Source organism: Panthera onca, chromosome F2 (assembly GCF_046562875.1).
Source record: "Panthera onca isolate mPanOnc1 chromosome F2, mPanOnc1 haplotype 2, whole genome shotgun sequence".
NCBI lineage: Eukaryota > Metazoa > Chordata > Mammalia > Carnivora > Felidae > Panthera > Panthera onca.
This window is the reverse complement of record NC_138356.1, coordinates 82,639,327-82,661,224: the sequence shown is the minus strand read 5'-3', so window position 1 is coordinate 82,661,224 and position 21,898 is coordinate 82,639,327. Positions and strand designations below refer to the sequence as shown.

At 65.9% G+C, this 21,898-nt stretch overlaps 1 protein-coding gene across 5 annotated transcripts; it reads left to right on the top strand.

The window, feature by feature from the left end:
• Positions 1 to 760: 760 nt before the first annotated feature.
• On the top strand, positions 761 to 21,865 carry SCRIB (scribble planar cell polarity protein). Of its 5 annotated transcripts, none has more exons than XM_060611587.3 (37): positions 761 to 922; positions 2,155 to 2,272; positions 2,381 to 2,459; positions 2,557 to 2,646; positions 2,750 to 2,806; positions 2,905 to 2,968; positions 3,064 to 3,138; positions 3,207 to 3,351; positions 3,689 to 3,807; positions 4,029 to 4,228; positions 4,323 to 4,489; positions 4,572 to 4,699; positions 4,775 to 4,900; positions 5,668 to 5,835; positions 5,958 to 6,359; positions 7,022 to 7,066; positions 7,469 to 7,558; positions 8,068 to 8,145; positions 8,798 to 9,121; positions 9,275 to 9,355; positions 9,440 to 9,694; positions 10,237 to 10,347; positions 10,450 to 10,743; positions 10,834 to 11,022; positions 17,667 to 17,777; positions 17,881 to 17,928; positions 18,123 to 18,197; positions 19,115 to 19,183; positions 19,798 to 19,902; positions 19,990 to 20,149; positions 20,247 to 20,376; positions 20,479 to 20,664; positions 20,758 to 20,900; positions 20,989 to 21,026; positions 21,136 to 21,210; positions 21,393 to 21,444; positions 21,525 to 21,865. In XM_060611587.3, exons 1-37 carry the CDS (start codon positions 764 to 766, stop codon positions 21,659 to 21,661), a joined length of 4,893 nt encoding a protein of 1,630 aa, XP_060467570.3. In that variant the 5' UTR covers positions 761 to 763; the 3' UTR covers positions 21,662 to 21,865. The 5 variants fall into 5 exon arrangements, with proteins under 5 accessions (XP_060467570.3, XP_060467569.3, XP_060467572.3 ...); XM_060611586.3 differs by having other exon boundaries at positions 7,004 to 7,066; XM_060611589.3 differs by lacking the exon at positions 7,022 to 7,066.
• The last annotated feature ends 33 nt before the right edge of the window (positions 21,866 to 21,898 follow it).

Here is a 21,898-nt window from a genome sequence, read left to right as displayed (position 1 = left end):
AGTGCCGGAAGACTGGCACGGGGCACCTCACGCCCCGGGACGAAGTCGGCCCGGAAGTGGAGCGCCGGCTCCGCTGGTCGCCTTGCCCCGAGGGAGCCCAGGTCCCGGTGGGAGGGGCGGCTGGCTGAGCCAGTGGTCGCGGGACCCACCCCAGGGAAGGGCCCGGGCGGAACCTCCGGAAAAGCCTTCGGCCAGCGTCGCGAGCTCGGTCCTTGTGCGGACTTCAAGTCCCATCGTGCTTCGCGCCCGGGCACCGGAGCTGAGCTTCCCGACAGGCTGTGCGCGGGACCGCTACGGGTTCTCGGAGGCGCCGACACCGCGGGGCCTTGTGGGGGTTGCAGTTCCCGGCGGCGATGGGCGGCGAGGGCGGGCCTCGGCTTCCCGGCGGGCTGCGCGGCGGCCGGCGGTTGTCGGCGGGGCAGTCCGGCGGGCAGCGGCGGCCGTTCCGGCTGCGGCACAGCGGCGGGCGAGCGGGCTGGGCGGGATGCGGGGCCGCCGCCGCCGTCTCCCGAGAGTCTGAGCGCCGGCCGGGCCGCGCGCCCCCCCCACCCCCTCCCCTCTCGGGCCGCCTCGGGCCGAGCGTTCCGAGCGCGGCCCGGGCCCAGCGCCGCCGCCGCCGCCGCCGCCGCCGCCGCCGCCGCCCCGCCCCTCCCCCGCCCGGCCGGCCGGCCCGGCGCTCATGCGGACCGGGCCCCGCCCCCCGGCCGAGCCCGCCGCCCGAGCCCGCGCCTGAGCCAGCGCCGCGCGCCCGCCAGCCCGCACCATGCTCAAGTGCATCCCGCTGTGGCGCTGCAACCGGCACGTGGAGTCGGTGGACAAGCGGCACTGCTCGCTGCAGGCCGTGCCCGAGGAGATCTACCGCTACAGCCGCAGCCTGGAGGAGCTGCTCCTCGACGCCAACCAGCTGCGCGAGCTGCCCAAGGTGAGCGGCCGCCCGCACCTACCTGCCGCCCGGCCCGGCCCTGGGCACCGGTGGGCACCGGTCGGCAGGATCGGCCCCGCGGCGGCTCCCGCTCGCCCAGGGCTCGTCAGCAGGCGCTGGCCCCGGGCGGGGCACCGCAGCCTCCAGCTGGCCCTGCTGGTTCTTACTGGCCAGCCCCACCCTCCTCACCCACCTCGGGTGCTGGCGCCAGGTGGCAGTGCTCCTCGGGTGCCTGCCTGGGGGTGACAGGGATAGCCACAGTCTAGGAACGAAGGGAGCGCAAGCACGGGGGCGGTGGATGGGAGGGAGCCCGTCGAGGTGGGTAGGCGAACCTGGTCTGGCAGGTGAAGACTACTTTTTCACACTGCCCAGGAGGCGAGGAGCCCGGCGTTCTCCGACTGCTCTCCTCCTAGGGGCTGAGGCAGGGTAGGGGAGCTGTCCTCAAGGTCCTTGTCCCTGATAGGTCTGCCGCCTGTCTACCTCTCCTTGCGGTTGTGCGTCCCGGTCAGCTTGCTTTCCTTCTAAGGCTGCTCTGGAGAAGAGGTTACTAAAGGAAGCAGGTCATAAAAGGATTTCCTTTTTGGAGACCGGTTGCTAAGCGGCCCAGTGCTTGGGGCTGTGTGCCACAAAGGGTGTGGTGACCCTGTTCTGGGCTTGGATGGGAGGGCTCTGTCCCTCACCACCTCCAGGAGTCTTCGGCCCCCCTGTACACGAAACCACTGTACTTGGGGTACTTTGCTGATTTTGTCACTTTTCTTCATGACTGCCCAGTCCTTGCCGCAGATCTGGGCCGGGTCGGTTGGGTGCAGCAGCAGAGCCAGCAGGGGCCCTGGAGGACTCGCCGCTGGACGGGGGGAAGAGGGCTTTCAGGTTGCACGTGGAGTCATTAAGGGAGCACACAGGGTGAGGAATGGAGAATCACCCAGCTAGACGTGAGAGTACTCACCAGCCAGGATTTGGAACGCTTTGGAAAGAGAGCGGCAGGGAACGTGTCTGAGTTGACGAGAAGGGACCAGGTACCAAAAGGAACTTAGAAGCTTGGAGAGACGGGGGTGTGCGTTTTTCTCTCCTTTTCCTGCTGCAGACTGAGGTGATGTGGCAGGACCCTGGGTTTCTGTGGGGCCTGCAGCAGGCAGGGGCCCATGGGATCCGTGAGCTGTGAATTCGTGTCTGCTCTCGGAGGGGCCCTCTGCTAGAGTCCAGGCACCCCTGACCCCACTGCCTGCCCACAGCCCTTCTTTCGTCTGCTGAACTTGCGGAAGCTGGGCCTGAGTGACAACGAGATCCAGCGGTTGCCCCCCGAGGTGGCCAACTTTATGCAGCTGGTGGAGCTGGACGTGTCCCGGAACGGTGCGGAGCCCAGGGCGGGACCGGGGTGGAGCCTAGGGGAGGCAGGAAGGACTGGGAGTCCTCAGAGACCACGGGTGTCTCTCCATGGCGATCCCTCTCCTGCCACAGACATTCCGGAGATCCCCGAGAGCATCAAGTTCTGCAAGGCCCTGGAGATCGCAGACTTCAGCGGGAACCCTTTGTCTAGGTGGGTGATGGCCATGGCAGGGGTGGGGGGCAGTAGTGGGTGCGGGAGGTTATGCAGCCCTGTTCTGGACACCTGAGGTCCCCTTCCTCTGGCGCAGGCTCCCGGAAGGCTTCACTCAGCTGCGCAGCCTGGCTCACCTGGCCCTGAATGACGTGTCCCTGCAGGCGCTGCCCGGGGACGTGGGCAAGTGAGTGCCCTCCAGGGCAGGGGAACTCGGCTCGGCCCTGCTTCTCCGCTTGTCCCCACCATCTCTCTGTTTCTGTCACGCCCCACCGTGATCTCTCTTTCAGCCTCGCCAACCTGGTGACCCTGGAGCTCCGGGAGAACCTGCTCAAGTCTCTGCCTGCGTGAGTGGGCTCGGGTCCTCATCCGGTGCCTGCCTGGGCCGAGGCCCTCGGGGCTTCAGGCCGCGCAGTCGAGGCGACACCTGCTGTTTGTTCTGCAGGTCCCTGTCCTTCCTGGTCAAGCTGGAACAGCTGGATCTGGGAGGCAATGAGCTGGAAGTGCTGGTGCGGAGAGGGCGGGGCTGTCTCGGGCGAGGCAGGGCGGGGGACCTCAGGTGCTCGCTCTGAGCCTGTCGTCCTGTCCCCGTCTGTTTTCGCAGCCTGATACCCTGGGGGCTCTGCCCAATCTTCGAGAGCTGTGGCTGGACCGCAACCAGTTGTCCGCACTGCCCCCGGTGAGTGAGGGTGCGGCACCCCCTGGCCCATGCTCAGCTGCTCCCTGACCCCCTGCGCCCACCTCCAGGAGCTCGGGAACCTGCGGCGCCTGGTGTGCCTGGACGTGTCGGAGAACCGGCTGGAGGAGCTGCCCTCTGAGCTCGGCGGGCTGCTGCTGCTCACGGACCTGCTGCTCTCCCAGAACCTGCTGCAGCGGCTCCCTGATGGCATCGGTCGGCACCGGCCGGGGCACTGGGGGGGGGGGCGTGGCTGGCGGGGAACCCCGGCCTGGAGGAGGGCCCTTTCGGGGAGGGCTCTGACTCTACTTACCTGGACTCCGAGAGATGCCCCCGAGAAGGGGAATTAAACTGGGGTGGGGATGGGCCCGGTGAGCGAGTGAGGGAGCTTGGCGGTTCAGCTCCAGGGCAGGGAGCTCAAAGGGCTGCAAGGGCAGGTGGGTTGGGTGATGGGGGCCGGGTCTGCAGCAGGGCAGGGCTCTGAGCTGTGCCCCACACGGGCAGCCGGGCCCTTGCCCCACACGGCGGTGTCATCGTGTCTCCCCGATACCAGGTCAGCTGAAACAGCTGTCCATCCTGAAGGTGGACCAGAACCGTCTGTGCGAGGTGACGGAGGCCATCGGTGACTGCGAGAACCTCTCGGAGCTGATCCTCACGGAGAACCTGCTGACGGTAGGCCCCGGCCCGGTGGGACCGGGGACGCTGAGGCGGGGAGAGAGGAGCACCGTGCGGCAGGCCCCGGGGGTCTGCTTGGATGGGAGGCTATGGCCGGAAGCGGTTCCCTGCGGGGGACAGGGAGCGGTGCCAGACCGAACCTCGCAGAAAGGTCCTCTTCTACTTCCGGACCGGGGCAGTTTCCCACCAACCTGTGACCCTCCCTCGGCCCCGACCAGGCTCTGCCCCGCTCTCTGGGGAAGCTGACCAAGCTGACCAATCTCAACGCGGACCGCAACCGTCTGGAGGCGCTGCCGCCCGAGATCGGAGGCTGTGTGGCTCTCAGTGTCCTTTCCTTGAGGGACAACCGTCTGGCCGCCCTGCCGCCCGAGCTCGCCCACACGGCTGAGCTGCACGTGCTGGACGTGGCTGGAAACCGGTGAGTGCTCGCCCTGCCCGGCCCCCGCTGAGCCAGCCGAGCCTGCCGGCCCCCGCTGAACCTCCCGTGCCACCCGCCCCCCCCCGGCCCCCAGGCTGCGGAGTCTGCCGTTTGCGCTCACCCACCTCAACCTCAAGGCCCTATGGCTGGCTGAGAACCAGGCACAGCCTATGCTCCGGTTCCAGACGGAGGACGACGCCCAGACCGGCGAAAAGGTTCTCACCTGCTACCTGCTGCCGCAGCAGCCCCCACCCAGCCTCGGTAGGTGACCGGCCACGGGGCCCCGGGGTGGCTGTGTCTGAGGGGCAGGGCCGGGCATCCCCTTGACGACCGCGTCCTTCAGAGGAGCCGGGGCAGCGGAGCCCTTCTGAGAGCTGGAGCGACGCCCCGCTCGGTCGCGTCAGCGTCATCCAGTTTCTGGAGGTCCCCGCTTGTGGCGACGACGCCGAGGAAGCTGCTGCTGAGAAGCGGGTATGGTGGGGGTGCCCCGGGGGGGAGGGGGCGCATCCTCCCCGCCCCCCCCCCTCACCCCCCTGCACACTGCAGGGCCTGCAACGTCGGGCCACGCCTCACCCCAGCGAGCTGAAGGTGATGAAGAGGGGTGTCGAGGAACGTCGGGGCGAAGCCTTGTCCTGCAGGCCCGAGTCTGGGCCACCCTCACCTTTGGAGGAGGTGCCTATGGGAACCCGCCTGGCACAGAAGGGACCCTGGCCCCGGGTGTCTTGTCCATCATGGGTGTGGGGCTTTGGGCGCCTAGGGGTGGGCGCGGGGGCTGGGAGGAGATGAGCCTGAGGGGCAGGGGTCCAGGGCCAAGTCCACCACGCTCTCCAGCGGAGCAGGGCCACGTCACACAAGGGCCACTGGCGCGAGTGCAGGGGGACGTGTGGTGTAGACACGCCGGGTAGGAACCAGAGGCGGTGTAGGGGCGGAGAGCGAGGCGAGCGGGTCACACCTGCCTCGGGTCCTCACACAGCCGGAAGGGGCACGGCCGGCTTTGGCATGGCACGCGGGGACCTGAGTCAGGTGGGCCCGGTGGTGCTCGTTTAGAGGTTCCTGGCGTTGGGGTCGGGGAAAGCTTGGGGACGCTTCGGGTGCAGCAGGGTGTCTGAAGCCTGGAGGGACGTGGAGCCGGGCCACCCGCTCTGTGAAGCCGCCGTGGCTTATGTGCGGAACCGTGCTCACGTCTGGGCGCCTGGCGGTTGTCGGTCTGGTGGTCTTCTGGAACCTACCTGGTCCCCGTCTTGTGTCTTGCGGGAAGACCCCTGAGGGGCTGCGCCACGGATCTGTGGCTTCGCACACCGTCTCTCCATCTTGATGGCGGCGTGGCTTCCCTGGGGGCTGGGACGGGCTCCATCTACCCGTCGGGGTGAGCCCACCGGGGGCTCTGCAGGCGGGGCAGCAGAACGCCCAGGCCGACCAGCTGCCTGACCCTGCCGCAGGAGAAGAGGCTGAGCACCGAGTCTGGCCTGAGCAAGGACTCACAGCCGTCTGCTAGCACGGCCTCCGAGGGTGACCCCGAGGGGCCGCTGACCGAGACGCAGGGGCCGAGCCAGCAGGAAGCCGGCCCGGGCACCCCAGAGGAGCCTGCGGAGGAGACTTACGAGGAGGTGAGGCCGGGCCTCTGCCCCGCGGAGGTCTGCAGCGGCGTGCTGCCCAGCGTCCGGGAGCCGCGTCCGGGCAGGGGGCCCGTGCAGACCACGCCGCCGTCCTCACGCCCGGCTTCACGCAGCCCACAGTGCGCTTCGCGGAGGACACGCTGCTGCTGCCCCCGAGGGAAGACGGCGAGAGTGAGGAGGGGCAGCCGGAGGCGCCCTGGCCCCTGCCCGGTGGGAGACAGCGCCTTATCCGCAAGGACACGCCTCACTATAAGAAGCACTTCAAGATTTCCAAGCTGCCCCAGCCCGAGGCCGTCGTGGCCCTGCTGCAGGGAGCACAGCCGGACGGGGAGGGCCCGGCAGGGCCTGGGGGCTGGCACAACGGCCTCCACACAGCCTGGGCTCCTCAGGACGAAGAGGAAGGTGAGAAGGAAGAGGAGGAAGAGGAGGCGGAGGAGGAGGCTCCTCTGGACCAAGAGGAGGCTGAGAAGGAGGCGGCGGAGGAGGCGACCCTGGTCTCCGCACCCTCCATCAAGGTGGGTCTCAGCTCACACACCCGGTCGACCCAGGCTCTGCTGGCCCCCGCAGGGTCTACACTCCTCCTCAGCGGGCCTCCATCCACACTGGTATCTCGGGGCACTCACGGCAGCTCTCCGCTCCTCCCCAAGGGCTGCTGCCCGCGAGGTCTTCCTGGGCTGGGTTCGGACTTGGGTCCCGAGGCCCTGCCGGCCCCACTGTGGACCCACGCCCCAGTCCTCTCCCTAGCCCTCAGGGGGCTCTCGTGGGCCCGCACAAGGTCCTGCCTGCTCCCTGGGGACACGTCAGCACCACAGCACTTCTGTGCATCTGACATCGAGGTTGTGCATGGAGAGCGGGTGTGATGCCGTGGCAGCTGAGGGGCCTAGGTGGCCGTACTCTGGGACAGCCAGACACAGGCTCAGCCTGCCCTGGGGGCCCCCGACCCGCTAAGCCCGCCCCATTTGGTGTTTTGGCGGTGGCAGTGGTAGCCCTGTGTCTGGAGCGGAGGGGACCGCGTGCCCCGGGAGACGGGCCGGTGCTCGGGCTGCGGGAGCTTGGTGTGGTCTTTCTTCTCTTTTCTGCTCTCTGCCGGGCCGGGTAAGGCAGTGGCAGGGCAGGGTCGGGGCTCACCTGCATGCCTTCGCTGGTCCCGTCCTAACAGGGGGTGTCGTTTGACCAGGCCAATAACCTGCTGATAGAGCCCGCACGCATTGAGGAGGAAGAGGTCTGTACCTGCTCTGGGCTCTGCTCTGTGCTCTGTGTCCCGGGCTGCTGGTCTTGCTTCCCGGGCTGTGAGCTCTCACGCCTCTTGCCCCCCCGCCCCCCCCGCCCCCCTGCCCCCACACGCCTGGGCAGATCCCGCCCACCTCCCCGGTGCCGGGGCCAGCCGTCCCTCTGACCCAGACGGACAGAGATGGGTGCGGGCCTGGGGCAGGCAGCCGGTGTCAGCAGGGGTGCTGGGGCGTCCCCTGCCTTCCCAGCCGTGGGGACCCTGGAGCTTTGAGGCAGTATCTACGGGTGGGGGCAGGGCCTTGGGCACGGTCCAGGCTGTGCTCTGCTCTGTCAGTGCCCGTCGCCGTGCAGGCCCCCAGGCGGCCCTCGGACAGCCAGCCTGTTCTGTTTCCAGCTCACGCTCACCATCGTGCGGCAGACGGGGGGACTGGGTATCAGCATCGCTGGTGGCAGGGGTTCTACGCCCTACAAAGGGGATGACGAGGTGAGGACCTAGGGCCCACGAGGCCCCCTCTCCCTGCATCCCCGCCTTTTTTCTGCGAGGCTTTTCGTGGTTTTGAGAGCTGTTCCACTGCACTCTCCAACCTCACGGCGTGGTTTCTTCTGGTGCCTGCTCACCCTCAGGGACCCCTGGCCCCGGGTGCCCGGCCCTGATGTCTGACCGGGGACAGAGCCGGGGAGGCTAGTTGGAGGCAGTGCCGGGTGCCCACGCTCTCCTCGGCATCCCGCTTTCCCTCCGTGGGTCACCCCTGTTGGGTCTGGGATTGAAAACCGTCTCAAGAGATTGACCTGGGCCTTCTAGCTCCCTGACTCACAGGACTTCCGGCGGCGAGCCCAGCGCCCGTGACTGCCCTGCGCCCTCGGGCATCTTTGCCGGCCTGGTGCAGGGTTTCCAGGCATTGCCCAGCTGCTCCCCCGACGGGACGGGACAGCATGGGACCCCCTCCGCGGCCTCCGTCCTGTCTCTCCGCTCAGCCTCTGCTTCTTCTCCAGGGTATATTCATCTCTCGAGTGTCAGAGGAGGGCCCTGCAGCCCGGGCGGGAGTCCGGGTGGGTGACAAGCTCCTCGAGGTGGGTCAGGGCCCCCCCCCCCCCCCCCCCCCGCCCTCCCCAGGCTGCACACAGCCCTTGCTGTCAGGGAGGGAATCCGGGTGGTGCAGGGCACTGGCCGTGCCGGGGGTGGAGGCTGGTCGGGGAGGTGGTCACACCTCTGGCAGGCTGGGTCGCTGGCTTGGTTTCCTGCTCCTGAGCCTGGGCAGGGGCATCCGGGAGCTCTTGGGGGACACACCGGGGCGAGGTCTGAGGGCAACGTGCCCTTTCTGCAGGGCCCAGAAGGGGCCGGGAACGGAGGCTATGGGCCAGGCTGGCGTTCGCCCAGGCAGGGCTGAGACCACGCTGCAGCTCTCTGTGGAGGAGTGTGTGCCGTGGCCAGTACGGCAGGGAGAGCGGAGGAGAGGGAGCCCGACCAGGCTGGGGTCAGGGAGGAGGGATGGCGTCAGACACCCGGCGACCCTGGGCGTCTTCAGTCGAGCCGCTGGGCCGAGGGACGGGTGCGGACCAGCAGAAAGGACACCCTCGTGTCCGTCAGCCGACCCGCGGCCTCACCCCGGGTTTGTGCGAGTCGCGGGGCTGGCTCTTTTGCCCGTCTCCCGTCTGTGGAGGGAGCGTGCGCGGTGCCTCCCTGCGGCCGTGGCCCCAGCCTGACCGGTGTCCCGCCCCGCAGGTGAACGGCGTGGCCTTGCACGGTGCCGAGCACCACCAGGCGGTGGAGGCGCTGCGGGGGGCCGGCAGCACTGTGCAGATGCGGCTGTGGCGGGAGCGCATGGTGGAACCGGAGAACGCGGTCACCGTCACGCCCCTGCGGCCGGAGGACGACTACAGCCCTCGGGAATGGCGGGGAGCTGCCCTGCGCCTGCCCCTGCTCCAGCCGGACCCCGCCGGGCCCCTCCGCCAGCGCCACGTGGCCTGCCTTGTGCGCAGCGAGAAGGGGCTGGGCTTCAGCATCGCCGGCGGGAAAGGCTCCACGCCTTACCGGGCTGGGGATGGGGTGAGGCGGGGGCCGGGGGTGGGGTGAGGCTGGGGCCACAGATGGGGTGAGGCAGGGGCCGGGGATGGGGTGAGGCGGGCGATGGGGTGAGGCAGGGCCTGGGTTCCGGGCCGGGGTCGTGCGCGTGCCACTCAGCTCTCCTTTCCCCTGCAGGGCATCTTCATTTCCCGCATCGCAGAGGGGGGCGCTGCCCACCGGGCGGGTACTCTGCAGGTCGGCGACCGAGTCCTCTCGGTGAGTGGGCGTCGTGGGGCCGGCTGACCGCCACATCTGCTCCACCCACCTCCCGGGGCTCCCTGACGGGCCTCGCTCTTGCAGATCAACGGGGTGGACATGACCGAAGCCAGGCACGACCACGCCGTCTCTCTGCTGACCGCCGCTTCCCCCACCATCGCCCTGCTGCTGGAGCGTGGGGCCGGAGGGCCCCTTCCCCCCAGCCCTCCGCCACCCCCCCCCACACCTCCCAGTGTGGCCAGCACCGCCGTGGCCGCTGCCACCCCTGGGGAGTCTGGGCCGCTGCGGCTGGCCCCCAGCCTACCGGCTGCCACCTTGGAGGGGCCATACCCAGTGGAGGTGAGACCGTGGCCCTCCCCCTGCCTGTCCCTTGCTCCCCTCCACGTCCCGAGGGTTCACACCGGGTGGGAGGAGCGCCCCGCCCTCTCCGTTCTGGTGCCGGGCCACTGGGCATTCGTTTCTTTTTTTTTACTTTTTATTTAAAAACAAATTTTTTTTTGGTGCTTGTTCTCGAGAGGGACAGAGTGTGAGCAGGGGAGGGGCAGAGAGAGGGAGACATAGAATCCGAAACAGGCTCCAGGCTCTGAGCTGTCTAACTCGGTGCTCGAACTCAAAAATCGTGAGATCGTGACCTGACAGAAGTGGAAAGCTCAACTGACTGACTGCGCCACCCAGGCGCCCCTGGGCCTTCGTTTCTTGGCCACCTCCCCACGTGGTCTTTTTGTCAGTCCTGACGTGGCGGGGCCGCCGCCCAGCATCCCTGACAACCTGTCTGCGTGCAGCCGCCCTGGGCCCGTACACCCTCTGGGTTGGAGAAGCATCCCTTTGCTGCTCCAACAGGCTCATTCCAACCAGCTCCTCACGCCCTTGGGTATCCCCAGGAGATCTGCCTGCCGAGAGCCGGGGGCCCACTGGGGCTCAGCATCGTCGGGGGCTCTGATCACTCCAGCCACCCGTTTGGTATCCAGGAGCCTGGCGTATTCATCTCCAAGGTAGAGTGGGCCCCGCGTGTGTCTCTGCTAGGAGGGCCCGGCCCAGGCAGGGGGCAGCAAGGCCTGCAGCCCACCGGACCTCACCCCTACCCCCGCTGACAGGTGCTCCCACGGGGCCTGGCTGCACGCAGCGGCCTCCGGGTTGGGGACCGCATCCTGGCAGTGAACGGGCAGGACATTCGGGAGGCCACGCACCAGGAGGCGGTCAGTGCCCTGCTTCGGCCCTGCCTGGAGCTGGTCTTGCTTGTGAGGAGGGACCCGCCACCCCCGGGCATGCGGGAACTCTGTATCCAGAAGGCTCCCGGCGAGAAGCTGGGCATCAGCATCCGAGGGGGCGCCAAGGGCCATGCGGGGAACCCCTGCGACCCCACAGACGAGGGCATCTTCATTTCCAAGGTGAGGGCCCCTCCTCGGCCAGCCCCGCCCCACTGGGTTCCTCGGGGAAGAGGAACCATCGTAGACCTCGAGGTCCGGGTCTCTCTGCAGGTGAGCCCCACGGGAGCAGCGGGGCGTGACGGCCGGCTGCGGGTGGGGCTGCGGCTGCTGGAGGTGAACCAGCAGAGCTTGCTGGGCCTGACACACGGCGAGGCCGTGCGGCTGCTGCGCGGCGTGGGCGACACCCTCACCGTGCTCGTCTGTGACGGCTTCGACACCGACGCTGCCGCCCCTGCCGAGGTCAGTGCCCACCCCCATCGGCGCCCTGCCACAAGGACAGGGTCCTGTTTGCAGCGCAGCCTAGACGTTCGAGGAGTGACCCTGTGTGGGCTGGGAGAGCTGGTCTTTCCGTCTCTAGGCCTGGGGAAGCCCTCGGCCACTGTGAGTCCACGTGGGAGGGGGCTGCGGTCCCGGGTGGGACAGGGCGTGTGAACTGACGGCACGATCGGGCCCTAGAGGAAGCCGGTGCCTTCAGGTGGGCGGCATCTGCAGGGCAGGGCCACGAGCCGCGACAGCATGGCTTTGAGCCACGCACGCGGCGAGGTTGGGGCCCCTCGGGACTCTGCCTGCAGACACGCGTGGGGACCCCTCAGGGGACCTTGCTTCCCAGGACCTGCCTCAGAGCGGAAGCCACGTGGGGCGTGTGCGGGGCCCTCGGTCTGAACGAGTCTGGCCTCTGAGCCCGGCTTCCCCTCTGCTCTGGAGGGTCCCCCGTCTCACCCTCTCCCACCTTCTCCACTGCTGTCCCCGGGGCCCCCGGGCAAAAGGTGACGCGGCTGTGCCTGCGCCCCAAACGGGCCTCTGAGGACCCTTCGCCACAGTGGCTGCCTACTCTGCCTGGGGATGGGGCGGCCCCCTCAGACTGGCCGTCTGCAGCGCATCCTGGGGACGGTGGCTCCCTGCCAGCCTGTCCCTGCACTGCCAGTGGGGGCTCATCCCTGGTTCTGTGTATCGTCTGCTGCGTGAAAGGGAGGCCGTGCTCACGCTCTGCACTCCAGGCCAGGCCGGATGCCCCGCGCCCACACCTCCCTTTGCCTTCACGGGAACCCCGGTGGTGGCTTCTGGGAGGGGTTTCTCTTAGGACTTGAGGTTTAGACCGTGTGGTCCCAGAAAAGGCTTTACCTTTTGTGCGTTTCCCGTGTGTGTTTAGAAAAGTTTACAAGTTTGCTGACTTGAAAGCCTTTCAGTTGAAGAGAAAAGAACAGCTACGTGGTGAGGGGCTCAAACCCCCGAGGGAGTGGGGCTGGCATGTCCCCGAGTTACGGGGGTGCCCACACTTGGCTTTGCCGTCTGGGCACGTGGTTCTGCTGGTAGCCCTTTCACGTGGCTGTGCCTAGTGGTCCCTCCACAGGTCGCCACGTCTGCGCCTTCCTCCAGCACGCTGGCCAGCAGGCTCGGGAGCCCGTCTCTGTGCTTTGGGGGCGTTTGTGCGGGAAGGAGGCCTGGGGGCACTCGGACCGTCCGTCCGTCCTCGCAGACCGACACGTGCTCTTTCGTGTTTTGAGCGTCAGCTTTTTGTTACGTGGGACGCGATTGTTTTTATCGCTTTTGCTTTTTAAGAGTGATTTCTTTGAGGTTTTAGAAACCTAAGTTTTCTGTGAATTAAGTTTTCTGATCTTTCCCTTGTGTCTTTGGATCTTGGGCTTTGCTTCCTTGCTTCAAAGAATTGTCAGAACGTCGCTGTGTGTTTCTTGCCTTTACTAACGTAACTTTTTAAAGACAGAGCTCTGCAGTCCCCCCGGATTGTTTTCTGAGTGGGCGATGTGTCATCTCAGGAGTGGGGACGCTCACCTGTCGCTCCCCATGGGTCTGAGGACCTGGGGCCATCTCTGTGAGAGTTCAGTGTGTCCAGAGCTGCTGCACGTGGTCCTAAATACTGTCACTTTCTGGTGCGCTTGGATCCCCGATGGGTCAAGTCACCTTTTGCTTCTACTTGAGAAAAGCTTCAGTCTATTTCTCTGCGTTTTCTGTTCCAAACAAACCTGTCAAGTTCTGTAACAAAAGTTGATTAGGACTCGAGAATTAGCTCTGATCTCGGGAGTTCTTCCGCGAGAATGTGTTTTTTCCAAGCCCGCGTGTGGACCGCTCTGCTTTTGCTTACCGTCCTCCGCGTGGAGGTCCTGCGTCCTGAGCGGCGTATGCGGGTCTCGCTTCCTGGTCAGGCCCCTCTGGTCCGCTCTGGTGGCCTTGTCCCCGTGCCAGCAGTGAGAAGTGGACCGCACACACTTCTGTGTGCCCCAGGGCACGGGGCAGGGCCCTCGGAATGCTCTCCTCGCTGCCCGCCCCCCCCCCCCACCCCCGGTGTCGTACCCCATGTGTCAGGCTCGTGTGAGAGCCCGTCTGAGCCCCGTAGGGTCCGGGCTTGCCGAGTGTCCCCTGAACCCTTTCGGGTCCTGGAAACCAGTCTCAGTGCCAGCTGGTGCACTGGCCGCCTTCCTCCCCAGCGCCCCCGGCAGCTCGTTAGAGGCGGGGCTCACGAGAACTTGCTGCAGCCGGCTCCACCGGCGAGGCCAGTGCTCCCTCTGTTCCAGCACAACCCGGGGCACAGCCCTTCCTTGCTGCGGAGCCTTGGGCGGGCGCTGGCTTCCCGGCCTCGGTGTCCTCGCCTGCGCAGCGTAGCGTCCGCTTCCGGGGAGCATCGGGCGGCGGGAGCGGCACGGCACACGCCCACCGTCCCGTGCGCACGGACGGCCACCTGGCTCCCTCATCCCACCCTCTGCGCCCACGGCCCTTCCCCTGTGCGGTCGCGTCCCTTCCTCATGGCGCAGCTGTCATCTTGCCCTCCGGCTCACGTTTGCCAGCGTGTCTCTTACTGGCTTTCCCGGGGGCCGGCATTCGGGCTTTGGCCACGGGTACCTTTCCTTTCCGGCGCTCCCTTGGTCTCTGCCGTGAGGGAGGACTCGCCCCGCACGCCTCCGTGTGCCTCCAGGAAGAGAGCCCCTCCCGGCCGCTGGGCCCGAGACGAGGCGCTGCCCGGGACAGGCGAGACCGCACGCCGGGTCCCTCCCGTTGTCCTGACGGGATTTTTTAAAAAAAAAATTTTTTTTTTTTTTAATGTTTATTTTTGAGACAGAGCATGAATGGGGGAGGGGCAGAGAGCGAGGGAGACACAGAATCGGAAGCGGGCTCCAGGCTCTGAGCCGTCAGCCCAGAGCCCGACGCGGGGCTCGAACTCACAAACGTGAGTTCATGACCTGAGCTGAAGTCGGACGCTCAACCGACTGAGCCACCCAGGCGCCCCCTGACGGGGTTTTAAATAACAAGCTGGGGCCTCGGAAAGCTTCAAGGGTAGCAACCGAACCCTTTTTTGTTTTTGTTTTTAGCGTTACTGTGAATTCACAGGTCTGCGTGTTCTTGATGTCTTTGAACCCATTGTGTTTTGCACTCACACCGTCCCCTCATTGGACATGTGGCTTCTGTTTAGTGTGGCACCTGTCATTCGATAGCTTCCTTGCCCTCCTGAGTGACCAGGTATTTCCTCCCCCGGCCCTGGAATCGGCCATTTCTGAGAGGACTCTGGCACCTCTCAGCCACGGGTGGCGCTTCGGCACCCCCACCCCCGCCCCGCCCCGTACTGGCCTGCGGCACTCATGGTGCTGGGCTCATTGCTTCCCAGCCTCTGCAGCACGTGCGGCCCAGGATGTGGATGTTTCTAGAAAGAGGAAAGCCATGAGTTTGTACTGTTCTTTATTTTTTTATGTAGGCTCCACACTGAACATGGGGCTTGAACTCGTGACCCTGAGATCGAGAGTCACATACATGTTCCATTGATTAGTCAGCCAGGTGTCACTGTGCTGTTTTTGTTTTTGTTTTTTTTAACGTTTACTTATTTATTTTGAGATAGCAAGTATAGGGGAGGGACAGAGAGAGAGAATCCCAAGCAGGCTCTGCACTGTCAGCACAGAGCCCAACATGGGGCTCGAACCCACAAACCATAAGATCCTGCTCTGAGCCGAAACCAAGAATCAGATGCCTAACTGAGCCACCCAGGCGTCCCACTGTGCTGTTATTTTTAATTCATAATTAAGTTTGCAGGGTTTTTACGTTCGATTTTATATTTGTGTCTCTTTTCTATCAAAACTTTTAAGTATTGTTATTATGTTCGATAGTTCTGAAGCTGTTAATACCAAGGTTGTTGAGAGCAAGTTAAGATTTCCCCGAGTTCTTAAGATTTATGGGGCGCCTGAGTGGCTCAGTCGGTTGAGCGTCCGACTTCGGCTCAGGTCACGATCTTGCAGTCTGTGAGTTCAAGCCCTGCATCGGGCTCTGTGCTGACAGCTCAGAGCCTGGAGCGTGTTTCGGATTCTGTGTCTCTCTCCCCCTCTGCCCCTCCCCTGCTCATGCTCTGTCTCTCTCTCTCTGTCAAAAGTAAATTAAAAAAAAAAAAAAAAAAAGACTTACTAGGGTGTATAATCCCAATACTGTATTTTAAGTGACTTGGAATAACTCGTCGTGTTGTTATGCTGCCAGCCTGGTAGGCAGCTGGGCTTCCTCATTCTCGGTTTTTAGGGATGGTTTCAAACCGCTCTTTTGTGCTAGTGTGAGTCTTTATGTGGTCCCAAAGCCAAAACTACAAACAGCACTTTGACGAGTCTGACTTCTGTCCCTGCAGGCCACCAGGTGTGTCGGTCTGGGGTTAGTCTGCATGATTTCTTTTTGAAAAATATGAGCAAGTACATAAAATGATTTTAAATTTGGAAAAAGGCAAGAACAGACCACAGAATCTCTCGCCCAGAGGCCGTGTGTGCGCCTCCCCCACGGTCCCACGGCGTCTCTCGTCGCAGAGGGCTCAGTGCGGGAGTGCGCGGGTGGGAGCCTGGTGGCCGCGTCTCTGCAGCCTCCCCGACCCTGACCTTGTGCACCGTGGCCCGTGGCCGCTCCCCGCAGGCTGACCTCTGTCCCCCCAGAGCCTCCTGGCAGGGTGCACAGATGGCGGTCTGGCCCGTCACCCGCGGTCTCCACAGTGCTGTCCCCAGGTGTCCTCACTGTAAAGTGACTCTTTTCCCTTTGAAATTAGTATCTTGTGGGGGGACATTGAGAGTATCTGAAAGTCCGTCACTCGTCCCGTGTCCGCCACCAACCCTAGCGCCTGCAGGTGTCTCTCGCGTCAGTGTCGCGGTCGTTGCCAATGATGACATTCTGAACTTGCTCCTCCCGCGTTTGTCGGTCGGCCTTGTGCTGCCAGGAGGGGCTCTCCCTTCCCTGCAGTTAGATACTCCCCCGTCTGCCCCGATCGCAGACTCACTGGCCTCCACGTTGTTTTCACGGTGATGGTTTGTCGCCGTGGCCGCTGCTTTCATGCTCCAGGAGCCCTGGAGTTGGCCGATGGAAGGGGCTTCCCGCCAGCCCCTCTAACCTGGCCCACGATCCTTTGAGCAACCTAGTTTCCGGCACAACGGATCACTCTGGGCTCATGTCATGTTCTCCCGCCCGACTCTGTGGCACATTTCTCCAAGGAGTGCTCGTTCCTTTTAGCGGAAAGTGGTATTTAGAAGCCAAGATCTGGGCCCCAGGTGTGCTCGTGGCCTCAGCGCCTCTCGGCGGCCGGGCTCTTCCATGAGTGGGTGCGTGTTGACATTTGCGTCTCTGACTGTGGAAAAGCAGGAGTTCACGTCGTCATCCACCATCCCAGTGGCCTCCCGGGCCGGCCCCTCCCTGTGTACGTGGCCTCCTCTGCCACGAGGGACCCGGCCGCCTTGCCGCTTGTGCTCTCCGCTCAGTCCCCGTGCGCGACTGTGCTCCCTGGTCTGAGGGCCCCGCCTCTCTCAGGCCCGCCTGCGGCCTTCTGACTGCCGTGTTCCAGAAGTTGAGAAGGTGGGCTCCTTAGCGTCTGTTACATCTTCCACTGTTGCCAGAATCTCAGTCCCAGTTGGGGGTCTCCTGCTGCAGGGTTTCTGTCGAGCCCGCGTTCCTAGCAGACTCTGCTCTCCCCCTCTAGCCTCTCGCCTGTCCGGCACCCAGTTCGTGTTGTCATACCTGCCTCATGGATGGCTCCGTCCGGCATGACAGCGTCCCTGTCTGTCCACTGTTTCCATCCTTGAGCCCCTCTTCTCTGCTGTGGGCACCCCCTGTCCTCGTTCTCCATGTGGCTGGCACCTCTCTGCCCTCCCCTCGCTCACCCTTTCACTCGGGCTTTCGAAGTGTCGGCCGCAGCCGGATAGGTGTTTTGGCCCACACCGACAGCCGCCCCCGTCAGCGGGAGCCATTCACCCCGAGGGGAGTCTCCGTGCCTCCCGTGCCGCCCCTCCGGTTCCTGCTGCTGCTCACGGCTGAGTTCTCCCTCTTGTCTCGCATGGGGTTGGAGTGAGCCCTTCCCGTGTTTCCGCCCACCTGTGTTCACCCTCGGGGCTCACGGTTAAAGCGCAGTTTGTGGACAGACCGTACGCTCTTACCCTCCTTCCTCCCACCGCTCTGCCGGCCGGTACCTGGCAGGAGACGGTGCCCGCCCCCTTACCACCCCGAGCTGCCGGGCTGCCTCCTGCATTGCGTCCTTTGTTTCAGAATGCTTTCTGGGCGCTCGCGCTGCAGATTCCAGAAGCAGCCTGTGAGTCGGAAGAGGCTTTGTGCCGCCAGGCACCCCTGCCCGGTGCCCCCCATCCCCACCCCATCTCGGTGTTGTCACCTGCTTCCCGGGCTGAGTGTACACGGTCAGCCTCCCCTGCCTCCTGCCACGTGTCAGAATGGCCTCTGGTGCTCGTGATGTGCATCCATGTTCTGAGGCAGATGCAGTGACAGCACAACGTCCGGGGTGCCGGCGGTACCCGGTCACGGATCCGCCCACCCCAGAGGCCGCCTCAGCCGTATGGGTCGCTGGCAGGTTCAGCCTACCTGCGGAGGGGACCCCGAGACCGGGGGTCCCGCCCTAAGCCCACGTCTCTCCTTAGGTGTCCCCGGGTGTCATTGCCAACCCCTTCGCGGCAGGAATTGGCCGCCGGAACAGCCTGGAGAGCATCTCCTCCGTCGACCGGGAGCTGAGCCCCGAGGGCTCTGGCAAGGTCAGAACCACCTGCAGTTCAGCCCCAGGGGGCGGGGTGGGGGGAGGGGTGGGCGCGGAGCCTGAGGCCGGTGGTCCCTGACTAGTGTCTTCTCTGCTCATAGGAGAAGGAGCTACCAGGACAGACCCCACAGTGGGGACTGGAAGCTGTGGTGAGTGTCCAGGTGTCCTTGCCCTGTACACTAGGCTTCCCTTCACACTCGGGCCTGGGGCGCCGCAGGGTGCCAGGGTGGACAGTAGGCAGCGGCCCAGATGCCCACCAGGCCCTCCCTTCCCCTGGCAGCGACCTGTCCCACACTCGGGTGCAGACACGGCCTTTCACACCACTGTCTACTCTGCTCCCCAGGGTCGGGGCCCGGAGGGCCTGAAGCTGGACCACCGCACCCTGGCCGCCACGCCCGGCGCTGGCAGCACGCAGAGGGTCAGTGACCAGGTCACAGCCCGGCCCACTCTCTCGTCTGCCCTCTAGGCTCTGACCCACCCCTGCCTTAGCCCCCCTCCTCCCCCAAGACCCCAGGGACCAGGCAGGGCCCACAGGGGCACCTGAGGCGGAGGCACGCGGGGCTTGGGGGCCGGGTCCCAGGAAGCCCCCTCCCCTCAGACCCACCGGAGGAGAGCCTGAGCCTGGCCTGAGGGCTGGGGAGGGGCGGGCGGAGGCAGCTGGAGGCCTCCAGGGCCACTGGGGGTCTGCCATCGAGGAGGACAGCTTTGAGCAGCCTTGATGAAGGCCGGGCCGGAGGGAAGTGGCCCGCTGCTGACAGCTGTGCTGGACGGGACGGACGTCGGGTCCTCGGCCCTCCCCCACGAGATGGGAGCAGCCCTCCCAGCAGCTGCCCGAGGCGCCAACATGACCGAGAGCGGTGGGGAGTCGTGCCGGGGGGCATCTCGGAGGCTTCGGTTGTAGACCTTCCCTCAACTGTGAACAGCTGAGAGCGGGAACCCCACGGCAGGGTTGGGGCCCGTGTCCTCTGACCAGGAGGACTATGCCACGGGGTGGCAGGCGAGGGTCCGGGCCTCCCTGGCTCACGCCCCTTCAGAGAACACGGGGAGGGGAGCCGGGGGCGCTGCCCACGGAACAGCTGCCTTCGCTGTGGTCAGAGCCTCCTTCCTGTCCCCCTGGCATCGTGGGGTGCAGAGGGGATCCTGGGGGGCTCCAGGCTGTGGCCTTTGGGGGGTGGGGGGGACCCTTCACACTGGCCAAACAGGTGTTTATGTCCACCTGGGAGTGCCCCCTGGACTGGGGTCAGGTCAGGAGCCGAAGACCAGCTTCTGCCAAGCGCCCCACCCCCTGCGAGGCCCCACCCCTGCCTGACCCTCACTCCAGCCTGACGCCTGCAGGTCCTGTCTGGAACAGCCGGAGGGAAGATGGCCGAGGCTCCCTGCTCCCCCTCCCCCAGCTGCCAGCAGGTGAGTGCCTAGTGGGTGGGGGGGGGAGGGGACAGCACCTCCCCCCAGCTGCCACTCGGACTGTGAGGGCACAGCCTGCCGGCACCTCCCTGGCCAGAGGTGGTTGGTGATGTGGGTGAGGGCTCCCCGGGGCCCCCGGGGTCAGGGCTGCCTCACCCCTGCCTGTCCTCTTGTCTGCGAGGCCCTGGGGGCCAGCTTGGCCCTACTCAGGCTCCCTGGGTCGGCTGCATGAGAGGGCAGCGGGGGGTGGGCACTGGCAATGCCAACTCAGAGGCCAGCTCCTGGCCTCTGCCCCTGCTCAGCAGACGGCAGGCAGGTAAGTGTCGGCCCCGTGCCCCTGGGTACCCAACCTGACCGCTCACCTTGGCTCCGTGTCTCTTTCCTGCACCAACTCCCCCCCCCCCCCCCCCCTTACCTGAACCCCGATCCTTCCCTCTGCTGACAAAAGCGGCTGAGGCCTGGCCAGGGGACTCTGTGGCCCCCAGGGATAGAGGTGATCCCCGTTTTGTGAGCGCTCTGACCTCCAGTGTGCGGGCGTCTCGGGCAGCTGGTGGGGACAGCTGGTGGCTGATGATGGCTGTCTCTGCATGACTCACGTGCGCCCCACCCCTCAGCTCCCCTCCCCGCCCTCCCCCGACGCACTGCCCACCAACGTGAAGCAGGCCTACAGGACCTTTGCCGCCGTGCCCGGCCCACACCCGCCGGACACCCCCGCCCAGGTACACGGTGGGCGGCCCGCCCTTCCTCTGCGTGTGCTTGCGGGGCGCGTGCCGGAGGGGCCGGGCCTCAGGACCCACTCTCCCCAGGCCCCCACACCTGGGCCCGCGGCCTCCCCGGAGCAGCTCTCCTTCCGCGAGCGGCAAAAGTACTTTGAACTGGAGGTGCGGCTGCCCCAAGCCGAGGGGCCCCCCAAGCGCGTGTCCCTGGTGGGTGCCGACGATCTGCGCAAGATGCAGGAGGAGGAAGGTGAGCGGCCGGATGGGCAGCGGGGAGGGCTGGGGCCAGGCCAGGGCCTGACCTGTCGGCCCCCCCACACACACACCCCTTTCCTCCTCCCCCCCAGCCCGGAAGCTGCAGCAGAAGAGGGCGCAGATGATGCGGGAGGCAGAGGGCACCGGGCCCCCCCTGGACCTGGATGGGGAACCCCCCGATGAGCCAGAGGAGCTGCCTCCCCCGACCGGCCCCACCACAGGGTGAGGGGGCAGCACCCAGCGTCTCCCCGGGTGCCCCTGTACCCCCAGCACTCCACCCACCCGGCCCTCCTGTCCCATCTCCTGTCCCATCTCCTCTCCCAGGCTCGGACCCTCGTCCCCCCTGCCTCCGGGAGGCAGCGCCCCGGTGCGCACAGCCAAAGCGGAGCGGCGCCATCAGGAGCGACTCCGTGTCCAGAGCCCCGAGTTGCCTGCGCCCGATCGGGCTCTGTCCCCTGCCGAGCGCCGTGCCCTGGAGGCCGAGAAGCGCGCATTGTGGCGGGCGGCCAGGTGAGGCCCCTGCGGCCCAGCGAGGCCTCCCCTGCCCCCGCTGCCTGCGGCCACCGCACCGCCTGCCCAGCCCCACCTCCCGTTTGCTCTCAGGATGAAGTCCCTGGAACAGGACGCCCTCCGTGCACAGATGGTCCTCAGCAAGTCCCAGGAGGGCCGAGGCAGGCGCGGGCCCCTGGAGCGGCTGGCGGAGGCCCCCTCACCGGCGCCCACCCCGTCACCCACCCCGTTGGAAGGTCTGCGTCCCGGTAGGGGAGGCGGCGGGTCTGCCCTGCAGCCCACACCTCCCCCAACACCCACTTCTTGTCCCCCCTCCCCCGCCAGACCTCGGCCCCCAGACCAGCACCTCTCCTGGACGCCTGGTGAGGAGTCAGCAGTCGATGCCTGTCCCGTACCCCCCTCCCCAGACCCTGCCTCTCCCCTCACCCTTTTCACGCTCTCTGCCTTTCTCCCTCACGCTGTCCTTTCAAGGCCTTGTCTGGGAGGAAGTTTGACTACAGGGTGTTTGCAGCCCTCCCTTCTTCCAGACCTGTCTATGACCTGCAGGTACAGGCCCTTCCGCGGGACAGCCGCATGGGCTCCTGCCGCCTTTGCACCAGGCCTGTCCCGCCCTCTCTGCCTGTCTCCGGTCCTGTTCCGTGGGCGCGGGGACCCCCACCCCGGCTCTCAGGGGTGGTTGCAGGCAGCCCCTGGCTGCAGTCCTGACCCAACCCTTCTCCCCATCACAGTCCCCAGATTTTGCTGAGGAGCTGAGGTCCTTGGAACCGTCTCCTGGCCCTGGTAAGTGACAGGTGAGGCCCGGGGGTGCCCCCAGGCCACCCCACCCCCTGTCGGCTCACTGCCCTGCCTCTGCCCACCAGGCCTGCAGGAGGAGGACGGAGAGGTGGCCGTGGTGCTCCTGGGCAGGCCCTCGCCTGGCCCCGAGGAGGTGACGCTGTGCAGCAGCCGCCGCCCGATCCGGCCAGGGCGCCGCGGCCTGGGCCCAGTGCCCTCCTAGAGGTCCTGGGTACCTCCCCTGACTCGGGTGGGGGCCCTGCCCGCAGCACCACCGCCCCTGCCCCGAGTCTTTTAACCTGGGTGTTAGCATTTTAAAGAGGCCCCTCCCCAGTTGGGACCTGTTGGCAAGACTGTAACTAGTGACGTTTGTACAACCAAAGACTCTATTTTGTGGTTTAAGAAGAATAAAGTTGACTACGTTTTACCTCCTGTCTGCCTGCCCACACCCCACGGCTGG

Excerpts from the sequence above, each read along its gene's own strand:
- SCRIB (XM_060611586.3), top strand. The coding sequence starts at position 764 with ATGCTCAAGTGCATCCCGCTGTGGCGCTGCAACCGGCACGTGGAGTCG. Across the intron at positions 3,352-3,688 it reads GCGGCTCCCTGATGGCATCG|GTCAGCTGAAACAGCTGTCC; the intron begins GTCGGCACCGGC and ends CCCCGATACCAG. Across the intron at positions 21,211-21,392 it reads GACCTGTCTATGACCTGCAG|TCCCCAGATTTTGCTGAGGA; the intron begins GTACAGGCCCTT and ends TCCCCATCACAG.